The sequence below is a fragment of the Selaginella moellendorffii genome, unplaced genomic scaffold (genome assembly GCF_000143415.4).
Source record: "Selaginella moellendorffii unplaced genomic scaffold, v1.0 SELMOscaffold_12, whole genome shotgun sequence".
In the NCBI taxonomy this organism is placed as follows: domain Eukaryota; kingdom Viridiplantae; phylum Streptophyta; class Lycopodiopsida; order Selaginellales; family Selaginellaceae; genus Selaginella; species Selaginella moellendorffii.
This window is the reverse complement of record NW_003314273.1, coordinates 1,266,733-1,280,752: the sequence shown is the minus strand read 5'-3', so window position 1 is coordinate 1,280,752 and position 14,020 is coordinate 1,266,733. Positions and strand designations below refer to the sequence as shown.

The 14,020-nt window shown below is 44.2% G+C and overlaps 1 protein-coding gene and 1 pseudogene across 1 annotated transcript; both read right to left on the bottom strand.

Moving 5' to 3' along the window:
- Positions 1–6,350: 6,350 nt before the first annotated feature.
- Positions 6,351–7,727, bottom strand: LOC9659695 (galactoside 2-alpha-L-fucosyltransferase). Its single transcript, XM_002969271.2, has one exon. It carries the CDS (start codon positions 7,725–7,727, stop codon positions 6,351–6,353), a length of 1,377 nt encoding a protein of 458 aa, XP_002969317.2.
- Positions 7,728–9,933: 2,206 nt separating this feature from the next.
- On the bottom strand, positions 9,934–11,729 carry LOC9660326 (annotated as a pseudogene).
- Positions 11,730–14,020: the final 2,291 nt, after the last annotated feature.

The window sequence follows — 14,020 nt, the reverse complement described above, 5'->3', positions numbered from 1 at the left end:
AATGGGGACCTAAAATAGATATTGGGGAAGGTTGTTCCCCATATATACAGGCATCCTAAAGATGCTAAGGAGTGGATCTGGGATGATCACTCATGGACATATAGGTTAGTTTTTGGGAGATGGGACTGCCATATAAGTGGTGTTGGACCACTAGCGTGACAAAGATGAATGGGTATAGCTTTAGTGCAATTGACTGATATATCAGTGATACCTTTGGGTGTCAATTATGGGATCAGACACGTGGATCACTTGGACCAAGTGCAAAGGTTGAGTGGCATAAATGCCATTCTCGGGACTAGCAAGTCCCCAAGTCTAAAATAGGACTTATGGAGGTTGTGAGTGAGACTCCTCCATATGGTCAAAGGTATGGTTAAGTGACTAAAGTAGAATGGAAAATTTAGTTGCTTACACTTGTTCTTAACTTAAAAAATGAACTTTCATATGGCATGACTATCAGCTTTTGCCACATCACTACTAAGGTTCTACTTCAATAATTCCATAAAGTGCAATATGTAAGTGACTAATTTTTCCATTTTACTTTAGTCACTTAACCACACCTCCGACAACTTGGAGGAGTCTCACTCACAACCTCTGTAAGTCCTATTTTGGACTTGGGCTTACTAGCCCCGAGAATGGCATCCCTGCCACTCAACCTTTGCACTTGGTCCAAGTGCTCCACGTGTCCGATCCCACGACCGACACCCCAAGGTACCACCAACATATCAGCCCGTTACGCTAAGGCCATGCCTATTCACCTTGGTCACACCAATGGTCTGACACCACCTACACCCCAGTCCCGTCACTCAAAGACTCGGCCATCCATCCACGAGTGATCATCCCAGATCCACTCCTTAGCATCCTTAGGATGCCCACAGACATGGGGATTAGCCTTCCCCAATATCTCTATTCCAGTCCCCACCAAGTCCTTTTCCGTCCTTGGCTGTGGTCACTAACACTACCACTGGATCAAGGCTCACGGGCCCGACCACTAAGTCCCACTGTCCTCTAGGACTTCCTCCCTGTGTGATTGTGTCCTTGGTCACCACACTAGAGGGCTACTCCTCTTCCTTTCCATAGTCTGGGACTTTGGGACGACATTTCGGAACACCGTGGCCCTTCGCAGGCCTCATGGGTACTCTCCCTGCCTTTCGCCTTTAGGTGCTCTAGCCATGGGCTTAGAGCGAGGTTCCATTGAGCCACACCAGGTATCCAAGTAGGTAGTGCCACCCACACTTGGACTGGGAGCATCGGCCAGACGATCTCTCTGGGGAACTAGAGCCAGTTTTTGAACACTTCACCAAGCTACAACAGGGCATTGGTTTGTGCTAATTGTCCTTTTAGAATGTCCAATCGAGCCTTGGATGACCGCACCTCGCCACCGGACTCATGTTTGGAAGTTTCCTCACTGGAGTCCTCCTCATGCAAGGATTCCACCTCCATAGCCTCTTGTTCGACCGGAGGCTCCAGCTCTGGTGGAGGTTCTGTCTCTGTCTTGGTTCGTTTACACCCTACCTTTGCCATCTCCCAGCAATCCGCCTCTATCCTTCGCTAAAACTAAGGAAAAGGCTCTGATACCAAATTGTAAGCCACAAATTTTTCCTTTCCAATTTGCCAGCTTACCTCATCTATCCGACCAACACTGCCTTAGCTTTTGTTAAGTTCCCTCGCTGAGGTTCCCGCCTACTATACCAGCTCCTACTTGGTCCTATTTGGTTTTAACTACTCACTACACCAGCAACGGAGCATTAGCCATCCATCCACGGATTCCCAAATCTCTCCCAATCCCCCTCCCCGGGTTAGACTAGACTTAAGGTTCGGCTACACTCCCCGCAGGCACAAGCAGCCAAGCACACCAAGCCTCCAGGTTCCTAACATCCCTTGGTACAACAAGACTTGATCATAGGACCCTCTAAATCCCAAGCCTTGGGTGCAACACTTGCTTCGAGACACCAGGGCGAAACATCGTGGCGTAACGGCCCGGTATGGGTACCTCTACCCCCCCACTTGTATCCCGAAGGGAAGGCCCAAGCCCCTAGGAAGGGCGAGGACCAATGAGCCACAAGGTACTCAAGTGGGGCACCACTCCACATGAGCCGGGAGCACCTCAGTCGGTTTCCCTTTCGGGAGTGGGAGCTGCTCTTGAGCACCTTCTTGGGTGGCCCCTCTGGCACCACCCGAGTCCATGCTCACTCCCACCCAAGGCCCCTCAGCCTCAGCCCTAATCTCAACCTCAAGTCAATTTGGAAGCACCACTGAAGAGTTCCTTCAAGACTAGTTCCTGGACCTCACTATCCCTACTATACTTTTGGAACACTCTGCAACCCCCCCCCCCCTTGGGATGCCATGGTTGGTGAAGGTGGATCTAGAGATAAAGTGGAGCATTAAGCGTATCTCGCTGGAGTATGGTGGCGTTAAAGATGTATGGTTTGGCGAGGGCATTCAACCACCAGTTGTTATGCTCTCTGCTACATCTTTGAAGCAGGCTTGTCATAATGGAAAAACACTTTCAAGTTACTTGTTGTTTGTTCGTGACTTGGGGGACCAAGACATGTGTGGGGGAGAAGCAGCAGTATGGGATGTACTTGACGAGTTTTTTGATGTTTTTCCATTTGAACTTCCTCATGGATTGCCTCCGTTATGAGGTGTGGAGCATGGGATTACATTAGAGCCGGGGACGCGGCTAATTTACTGGTGTCCATTTTGGTTAAGTTATGCGGAGGAGCAATAAATTCAACAACAAGTCAAGGAGTTACTTGAGTTTGGATTTATTCAGCCAAGTAAGTCTCCATTTGGTGCTTCTGTCTTGCTTGTGAAGAAGAGGGACGGTTCAATGCGAATGTGTATTGAGTACCACGTTTTGAACAAGAAGACAGTGAAGGATAAGATGCCGATGCCACGTGTGGTTGATATCCTAGACAAGCTTGGTAAAGCACGAGTGTTTACCAAGATTGATCTGAGGAGTGGATATCATCAGATTGCAATGGATGATGCATCTATCTCCAAGACGGCATTCAACACAAGCTTCGGACATTTTGAGTTTACAATTATACCATTTGGTTTGACGAATGCACCAGCCACATTTACTCGATTGATGGCAGAGGTATTTGGGCGTAATCTTCATGAGTTTGTGGAGATTTTCCTGGATGATATTCTTGTTTTTAGCAAGAATATGGAGGAGCATAAGATGCATTTGCGCAAGGTTCTTTTGTTACTCCGAGACAGCAAACTTTATGCGAAGAAGAGCAAATGTGAATTTGCAAAGTCGGAGGTGGAATATCTAGGCCATATTGTGACATCTAAGGGTGTCAAGACGGATCCAAGGAAGGTGGCTGTGGTGGAAAAATGGCCTACACCGACTATAGTGGCCGAGTTGCATAGTTTTCTTGGTATGGCTAGTTACTACTGACGTTTCCAGCATAAGTTTGCAGAGATGGCTATTCCTTTGACGCGGTTGTTATGCAAGAATGTGCCATTCGAGTGGAAGAAGCCACAAGAGGAGAGTTTTGTGGCGCTGAAATGATTGTTGAGTGAGACTCCAGTGTTTCGCATTGCTGATCCCTCAAAACCTTATGAAGTGGCATGTGATGCGAGTGGTTATGCACTGGGAGGAGTTCTCATGCAAGAGGGACAGCCTATTGCATATGAGAGTCGAACTTTGAATCTGCAGAGCAATACTATTCCATATATGAGCAAGAGTTACTCTCTATTTTTCATGCTTTGTAGACGTGGCAGCACTATCTTTATGGTGCAGTGTTCGTGGTGTTGACAGATCACAAACCACTTGTGTATCTTTTCACACAGAAGGAGTTGAACACTAGGCAAGCTCGTTGGATGGTCAAACTCATGGAGTTTGGGGAGTTTCCTATTGAGCATCGTCTGGGAAAATCAAATGTGGTGGCAGATGCTTTATCTCGTGTTCGTCATGTGGCGACGTTACAAACACGATTTTGTCATCATTTGAGTAAGGTGGTCAGCGAATTTGGGCAGTTGGTTGAGCATGCTCAAGCTCAAGATGTCGAGGTGGCCTCTTTGCGAGACCAGATGGAAGCCCCTTTCTCATTGGTGGATGGGATTCTCTACTACAATGGCCATGTATATTTGCCACGGGTGGATGCGTTAATTACTCAAGTTTTATTCCACTATCATGATCATCCAGAGGCCAGTCATTTTGGGGGGAAGAAGACGTATGAGTTGATTAAGCACAACTTTTATTGGAGGAATATGAAGATTGATATCCTCAAGTATTGTAAATCATGCGAGCTTTGTCAGCGGGTTAAGGTGCCATGGGAGAAGCCGGGGGGACTTTGCAACCTTTATCTATTCCTCAGAGCCGTTAGTGTAGTATCTCTATGGACTTCATCACTTGTTTGCCACGAATATAGAGGCAAATCTAGTAAACTTCAGCCAAGTCTGAGGTAGTGACAGTCTTCCGAAGAGCCAACAACCACACATACTTCATCAACCGATCCACTATGACCCATACTTGCTCCTAGGTTTTTCCTAATTTTGGTTTGCCGAAGGACATCATTAGTGATCGAGATTCAAGGTTCACCAGTGGATTTTGGAAAAACTTTGCAAAGGCTATACAAGTGACTTTGAAACTCTCGAGTGGAGATCATCCTCAGACGGATGGGCAAACCGAGCATGTAAATCAAGTGGTGGAGGATATGCTACATTGTAGCATTGGTCAAAGGCAAGGACAGTGGGATTTATATCTTCCGTTGGTGCAATTTGCTTACAACAATAGCCAACACAGTGGAACCAAGCTAAGTCTTTACTTTGCCATGTTTGGAAGGCATCCTCAAACAGCGGTGGAGTTGGGATTGCATTTGAGCAAGGACGTTCAAGATAAGCTTGATTCTGAGGCAACTAATCTGGCCACAGAACTTGATGAGATTCTAGTGGTGTGCAAACGGAATTTGCAAGTAGCTCAGGATAGAGCGGAGAAGTTTGCCAATGAGCATTGCCAATTCCGGGAATATAAAGTGGGTGATCTCGTCTTTGTGCAATTGATCTTTCCGTCAAGTGAGCAGCGGAACACCTTGGTGCCTTTATAGACAGGGAAGAGTGATAAACTTTCCTATCGATATGCTGGTCCATATGAAGTGCTGGAGCGCATTGGTAAAGTGGCTTATTGGGTGCGGCTGCCAGCTAGGGTGAAAATTCATTCGGTATTTTATGTCAGCCAGTTGAAAGGTGTACTATCTCGGAGTGACGGGCCTAATGCCTCCTTGATGTATACAGCTGTGGAAGATGGACCAAGAGCTTGAGCAGGGTTCCCCAGAAAGGGTGATCACTGATACAACTCATCCTTGGGACAAGGACTTTGTTTCGGGGGGAAGAATTGTTAGATGCTAACTTTGACCACGTGGTCAACATCAGTCAAAGGGAGGCTCAAGGTATATTAAGGCATGTTAAATTAAGGGAATTAACCTACACTAGGGCTCACAATGGAGCGGTGGCACAGTGGAGCTTTTGAGGTAGCTCGGGGGTGGTTGGGTGGTGAAGAACCGGCGTAGTATAATTTAGGGCAACTAGATCTCTGTCTTTTTGTGCTGGATCATAACAACACCTCTGAGATCTTCAAGTTTCTTGGAGAGGAAATGTTAAGATCCAAAAGAAAGAAACAAGCAAAAACAGTTTTTCTGTCTAGCTCATGCGAGATGTGCTCATATTTATTAGAACGAGCAATTATTTATACTTACGTTTAAAATTTCTAGAGGCACATCTTTCATGGTGAGTCAGTCTCAGTACAACTTTATGACTGCAGAATATCTGGGATTATGAGCTGGTCGCAAAAGGTTCTGGATTATCCTGAACTAAAAACGCACTGTTGACAATATATATAAGAGAACAAGAATCTTACATTTGAGTGGGCACCAGAGCATAACCTTTCAAAATCCCTGATATTATCAATCTGGAAATAGGACACTAAGGGATGAGTCTCATTTCAATTGGAAAAGAAATAGAGATTGTATAGCACATTTCTCATTTTCTAGTTTTGTCTGAAACAGTAAATGCTCAGTTTAGAATCATCAGACTGATTTTGACTTCATCATGTGAATTTGAGCATGTCATCAGAAGTGATTGTTGGTACCCTTGAATATTGCCTTGGGACACTACAAAAACTGGTTCCACTAAGTCTCCAGTTTTATCAGGAGATTTTTTTGCATGAGTCCAGTTTTCAAGGTGTTCGATAGACTCCTTGACCATACTTTTTGTCCACCCACATAGAATACATTTTAAACTATAGAAATCTACAATTAAACTTCTCTAGTATGTCACAAACAAGCCTGGAACATAAGCTGATAAGTATATAGGCTGCTAGTAGCGTTTTGCTAGTTGTGCTTTTAAACGATTTGGACGCCATGCCAGTTGTCTTGGCATCTACGAATGTGGACGTTCATCCATTCGAGATGTTCCGTACTTCTCTCTAAGTTTTCCTCCTCTTCAAAATAGGGTTGATGATTGCAAGGCGCTGGTGAAAGGCGGCGGGAGCATGCCGGCAACGAGCAGTTTTTTAGATCTTCTGGTCGGATGTGAAGCACGTAGGGTCGGACACCTGCAATCCCTTGTGCTATATAGCCAAATGTGGAGGAGCTACTGGTGACAAGCACGTCACTGAATCCCAAAAGCCACATCTCTGCCAGTGCATTTGTTGCCTGTTGGATCGACTCATTCTGGACGCCTTCTTGTGAGAATGTGTAGATCTGGACGAGGCTTCCATCCAGAGATGGATATTTTAGGTACATCTGCTTCAATTCCTGAAAGTATCGGCCTTGCAATGAAGCGACAAACACTTTGATCCTCTTGGGTGGATGTGCTGATATTATCTCTGTTGTCGAGTTCATCATCATCGGCAGGAAATCTTTTCCAATGAGACATTCCAAGATCCGATCGAACGACCGCTGATCAAATTCTCCTGGATCATCACGGTGATGGAGACGGATCTGTATGCCCAGCTGTTTACCTGGGCCAGAGAGATATGTGGAATCGAAACGAACAATCTTTTCCCATACGTGATCTTGAGGTAGAAGAAGGTATCTGGTTAAGTGAGTGAAGGCCATCCTCACATCGGGAAACAGTGACATGAGCGGCTTCCAAAACTCTGGGAACGTAAATAGCCGAGGGACAAAGTATAGATTACTCGTCAAGGAAATCCAGGTGACATTCTTGAGCTTGGAACGGACTTGGTGATGGAAAAAATCTTGGTCCCTATGCAGGCTCGCCACCCACACATGAACCATGCTCCCAAATTTTTTGGATTGGACAGCTTTTTCAAGGGACTGTGCTTGGTCCAAATGGAAGCGTGGGAATTCTTGAGGGACCAGCCACGAAGAATTGGCAAAAGGCTCACAAAGCAGTTTCGCAGACTGGCCCTTGGGATCTATGAGGAGCACTCTGTTGGTAAGCAAGGAGAAGACAAATGTGGAGACCAAGCCCAGGAGACGATTTCCCAACCCATCAAGTTCGTAGTGCACTAGGTATTTACAAGAACCTCCCGCCTCTGGGTTCGTGATTGACTGCTTCAAGCTGTGATAACACTTACTGTGCATTTTCTCATATTCAGCTAAGGCACTGGATAATGCTGGTGGAACGGATAGCACGCGGGAGGGTTTCATCATGTAGCTGTGGTGTGACCTGCTTACGCAAATAGCATTTGGGCTCATGTGCTGAAAACTGGGAAGGCGCGTTGATCTTCTGGAGAATATCATGACAAACAGCATTGCGGTAATCACGCTTGATAGAAGAGCTCTGGATGCCATTTCTTTGTTGACACCAAAACCAAGTCAGAACAAGAGCTCGCAGTTAGTTACTTTCGTTACGATAACTACCTTTTGTCAAAACTGCGGGAACCCATCAAGTGAACATGAGAAATTGCCACCGCAAAGCCATGCTACTAGCAGCCACCACTTTTGTTTTTGTAGCATATGACGTGACTTTACTCTGGCGTGTGAACTTCAGTGATAGTATTTTCTACAGCAGAATCATGCTGCCCAGCCGCTTGTTGTTGCCAAGGGACTCCACGGGTGCCAGCTTTGTAAGTTTTAAATAGATATCTCCCTCTGATTTCTGATTTAATACGAGTCAGTCGTGCAGAGCAAACATGATAAGCGGCTCATGGATAATGTCTTACGCAGGACTGCATTCCGGAACAAGACGGTGATTATCACCACTCTAAACAAAGCATGGGCTTCCGAAGATAGAATGCTCGACCTGTTTATGGACAGCTTCCGCAACGGGGATGGCACTGAGTCCTTCCTCAATCATCTCTTGATTGTTTCTCTAGACAAGGTGTCACAGGACCGCTGCCTTGCCATCCACAAGCACTGCTTCCCTTTGCGAACATTTGGCATCGATTTTAGTGAAGAGAAAGTATTCATGACTGATGACTACCTTAATATGATGTGGAGAAGGATTTACTTCCTGGGAGCTGTTCTTGAGCTCGGATACAACTTTATCTTCTCGGTAAATAGCTGTGGCATTCTTCTGCTGAGAATGTAACTCTCAAGCTTTGTAGGATAGTGACGTTCTGTGGTTTAGAGATCCGTTTAAGCACTTTGATCCTCGCGCTGACATCGAGATTGCCTGCGATCACTTCCCAGATCATCACACGGACACTCCAATAGCAAATGGTGGTTTCATTCACGTCCATTCTAACAACAGGACAATAGAACTCTATAAATTTTGGTATAAAGCTCGCATAATCTTCCCTCACAAGCATGACCAAGACGTCCTCAATGCGATGATTTTTAAGGATGAGTTCTGGGCTTTACGTGTGAAAGTCAGGCTGCTGAGGACGAATGTCTTTGGGAGTTTTTGCCAAATGAAGCACAGCATTGATGAAATATGCACAATTCATGCCAATTGCTGCATTGGACTCCAAAGAAAGATCAGTGACTTGAAATTGGTGACGAATGACTGGATAAACTATTTGACCACGGTCCCACAAATGGGAAAGAATTTTCGCTGGAGTGCTCCGCTGGAGTGTCTTCATTCTTTTGACTAGTTTCTTGACTGACACCGAACAGGCTGAGGTCCCATTCATTAACGGAATTAACCAGACAAATCATTTCACCAATCTATTGTTATTATTTGGTCCTACAGCAGATTATGAAAGGCTATGAAGGGAGGTGATATTCCTCACTTTGATACTGTTAATGTACTCTTTATTTAGGTTCATTATTTGATGGCTATAGCGTTTATAGCTGGCCTAATAAACATCAGATAGCATTTTTGGAAATCAAGGAGCCATGCAAAAGTCTTTCTATGTTTGAACTGTCAGAATCCGTTGCCATGCACTGTTAGCTGTCAAAGAAAGGAATCTGATAATTTTTTAATAAAGGAAGAAGAGGTACCTGTACACTTGTTTTTTGGTTAGAAATCACTACAGTTATTGCCAAAGATGGTAAATTTTTGTCCTTAGTCAATCCAGTTTGACTTGGTAGACTGACACCTACAAATTCATTTTTATGGAAGTTTCTGCAAAGATTGTACGGCCCTGCTTGAATCCTTAGCCATATTCATGTGTACCAGAAAGTTGTGGTCATTTTGTCAGTTTCTGCAGATTTTTTCTTCCTGCTTTTTTGCTTTAAGTGAAATCAGTTTCACAAAATTAAATTAAACTTTTTTTATAAAATGGATTTTCTTGCCAAGCAGGATCAAAAGGTGGCTGTCCCTTATAAAAAACACTTTTGGACCAGGGCTTGGATGGAATAACCTATCATCATTTTCATGCTGTAGAAGGGTTGATTGTATTGTGCTTGGCAAGTCCACATCTTTCACGAACCTTGTTGAAGATGGAACCAGAATCTTGACAAATACATTTTGTAAGTTATCTTCACTTTTGAAATCGTGATTTTAATGTGTAACATTTCACAGAACTATGGGCGTTGTTATTATTTTCTTTTTCGGTCTACAGAAGTAGAAAGCTCAAAATGAGGATAATTTATAATCCCAGGTCATGTCCAATAAATCAAATTCAGATGGAAATCTGAAAGTACTCTCCATGTCAAGAACAAAACGGTACTTGACAGACTTGCGCAGTCGCTTCATTGCCTCATTTACATAATTCATTGGCACTAATTTGATCATGGAGGTGACATTCTTAATGCCACAAAAGTTTAGCATATCCTGTGTTTCTTTGATGGATCCAATGAAGCTACCGACAGCCTGGACCAAAAAAAAAGCTATTATTTGAAATTCAACTGTCTTGCAGCATTTACCGAAAATAATCACTCCAGCAGGAAGGTCGAGATGCTTATCTGGCAAGCCAACCATGACAAGTTTACCATCAACCTTTAACAACTCACACACACATCCAAAGGATGTGGTGTTGAAACAGTGTCAAGTATGTAATCAAGGCTCTTTTCTGCATTCTGTGAACGGCAAGCACGACAAACTTAATGCTAAAAAAGTTCTGATGTACCTTCATTTGGGCTGGATCTCTGCTCACAATAAAGTTGTCAACACCCAAAATCTCGCAGGCTTCTTTTTCTTTGAAGGGTGAAGTACTAATCACCGTAACTGTCATACAAAAAGCTTTTCCAAATTTTACCGTCATATGACCAAGCCACCCAACCCAACAACCCCGAAATTTTTGCCTGGCTGAGTCAAACCAAAATGCTTCATTGGACTATAGACGGTAATCCCAGCACACAGCAGAGGTGCTGCACCATCTAGAGAAAGATTTTTTGGAATTTGGCAGATAAACCTGGCATAATATTTTGTTAAAAAATAGATTAATCCCAAAGGTCACTTAATTCTCATCTGACACCATGAATTTAGAGTATCGTCCTATTGTAACTTTTCCTTCTTCAAGACTATTGTAAGTCCAAATGAGGCCATTGCAGTATTGTTCGTCACCGTAGGTGCAGTGTTCACACTTCAAACAAGAGTACACCATGCAGCCAACACCAACATGATCTCCAATCTTGATTTTTTTGGCATTTGGACTGAGCTTGGTGACTATCCCAACAACTTCATGCCTGGGTAAAATCCAACAATTTTTTTCAGATTTTTTCTTGTAAATAGTGCCTTCAGAAAATTAGTGTGTGGCACTCAGCATCTTAAAATTTGGTTTTTTCATTTGACTCCCATCACCACTCACTTACCCAGGAACTTGTAAGGAACAAACTCCTTGAGGTGTTGAAGGCTAAAGGATCCTTGAAAGCACGACCAAAATGATAAAGAGTTCATTGGATGAGACCAAGTCCGAGATCAAGTCCAAGACTGAGTTCGAGACCAAGTTCGAGACCGAGTTTGAAACTGAGTCTGAGATCCGAGATCAGGTCCAAGACCGAGTTCGAGCCAAAGTCTGAGGTTGGGTCCAAGATCAAGTTTGAGATCAAGTCCGAGACTAAGTCCAAGGTCAAGTCCGAGATTGAGTCCGAGACTGAGTCCAAATACTAATACAAGTCGTGGGGTGAAAGCCCAAAGTGTGTGTCTCCTAAGGGGGGCTGTAGAGGGTTCCAAAAGTATATTAGGGATAGTGAGGTCTATGAACCAATCTTGAAGGAACTCTTTAGTGGTGCTTCCAAATTGACTTGAGGTTGAGACTAGGGCTGAGGCTGAGGGGCTTTGGGTGGGAGTGAGCATGGACTCGAGTGATGCCAGAGAGGCCACCCAAGGAAGTGCTCAAGAGCAGCTCCCACTCCCAGAAGGGAAATCGATTGTGGTGCTCTCGGCTCATATGGAGTGGTCCCCCACTTGAATACCTTGTGGCTCATTAGTCCTCGCCCTTTCTAGGCGCTTGAGCCTTCCCTTTGGGATGGAAGTGGGGGAGTAAGGGTACCCATACTGGGCCGTTAGGCCACGGTGTTTCCCCTCGGTGTCCCAAAGCAAGTGTTGCACCCAAGGCTTGGGATTTAGAGGGTCCCATGATCAAGTCTTGTTGTACCAAGAGATGTTAGGAATCTAGTGGCTTGGTGCTTGGCTACTTATGTTTGCAGAGAGTGTAGCCAAACAGTAAGTTTAGTTTAACCCGGGGAGGGGGATTAAGAGAGATTTGGAAATTTGTGGATGCATGGCTAATGCTCTGTTGTTCGTGCAGTGAGTAGTTGAAATTAAATAGAACCAAGTAAGAGCTGGTACAATAGGTGGGAACCTTGGCAAGGGAACTTAACTAAAGCCAAGATAGTATTGATCAGATAGACGAGGTAAGCTGGCAAATTGGAAAGAAAAAATATATGGCTTACAATTTGGTATCAGAGCCTTTTCCTTAGTTCTAGCAAAAGATAGAGGCAGATTGTTGGGAGATGGCAAAGGCAAGGTGTAAATAAACCAAGGCAGAGATGGAACCTCCTCCAGAGCTGGAGCATTCAATTGAACAAGAGGCTATGGATGAGGAAAATTCTTGCATGAAGAGGACTCCAGTGAAGAAACTTCCAAATAAAAGTTTAGTGGTGAGGTTCAGTCATCCAAGGCTCGATTGGACATTCTAAAAAGATAATTGGCTCAGACCAAAGCCCTACTGGAGACTCTCGTATGCAAGCTAAAATATGATGAGAAGCGGAAGAAAAAGTAAAAGACTGCAAATGCTGCTAACACAAAAGTTTAGTAGGGATTAAGGCAAAAGCAAACAAGGTCGAACAAACAAAAGTGGAATCAGCCCCTTAAACAATTCCCAAGTACAAACCAAAGCCCCCACCAGTCTTTAAGGGAGTGAATGACTATAAGATGGTGGAGGATTGGTTTTATGATATGAAGGATTACTTTTGAGTGTTGTGGTTATTGAGCTCGAAGAAGAAAGTCCCATATGCAAAACCATATTTGATAGAAATTGCTAAGTCTTGGTGGAGAACAACACAGACCAACGAAGGACCGGTGGCCACTTGGGAAATAATGAAGGCGAGGATTCGCACAACCTACATTTCTCCGAATGCTACTCTACACCTAAGGGATGAGTTGAGTAGGCTGAAGTAGACCAGAACTATTCAAGAGTATGTGAATGCATTTATGGCAAAAAGGATACTTGTCATAGACATGGGTGATATGGATGCATTTCATGCCTTCATATCAGGCTTGCAAATCTAGGGTCCTGACAAAGTGATGCATTGGAACTTGACCAACTACAAGGAAGCTTGGATACAGCTATCAAGCTGCATTTCAATGATAACCTGTGCAAGGGGAACACAATGGGGTCGGGGTTCACATTTAGCAAAGGGGCCAAACCAAGGGGGAGTAGCGTGGGAAATAACATATGCTTTAATTGTGGAGAAATGGGACACTTTTCGAGGGAATGTCCATACCCGAAAAAGGCCAGAGCTAATATGGCCATTAAGTTGGGTGAAATCCAAACTGAGGTACGTGATCCAATCTTTAGCTCAAAGTTACTCATTACATGAGCAACTTTGGTAGAGAATCATTTGCAACATCTACTAGCCCTCCAAAGGAAGTTCGGACGTATCTTTGTTAACATGTGCTTCGGATAATTTTTGTGGTTGCAGACATAGTCCAGTAAGCCAGACTAACGGTGCAATAGCTAGGTGAATCAACGACTATAGAGTTTGCTGAAGGCATCCAAAGCACTAATGAGGTACTTCGACAAGCAAGAGTCAAAGTAGGGACATGGAAAGTAGATATGGATTTCACCATATTAGACATGGCAAAATTTGATGTAATCTTTGGGATGGATTAGTTCAATTAGTTTATGGTAGCTTTGCATGGCCAAGGTAGAAACCTTATGGTGCTAACGATCAAGGAGAATGATCTAGGGTGGAGGCCCAAGATCTAAAGGTAGGGCAATGTAAGGCCAAAAATTCTTGCTTGAACCTGGTGTCCACGAGAGGGCAACTTACTAAAGGAACCAAGATAGCATTTTTGTGCTTACTCTCGATAAGGAGTGACAAAAAGACGGCAACAAAAAAAGTACCTTTAGTGATCTAGTAGGTGTTGGACCAATTCGAAGATACCATGCCAGAGGAGATACCAGCGGGATTACCCCCCGAATGACTGATAGAACATAAGATTGAGCTAGTTGAGGGTGCTAAGGCAATAGTTCGTCCCCCCTATTAGTTGA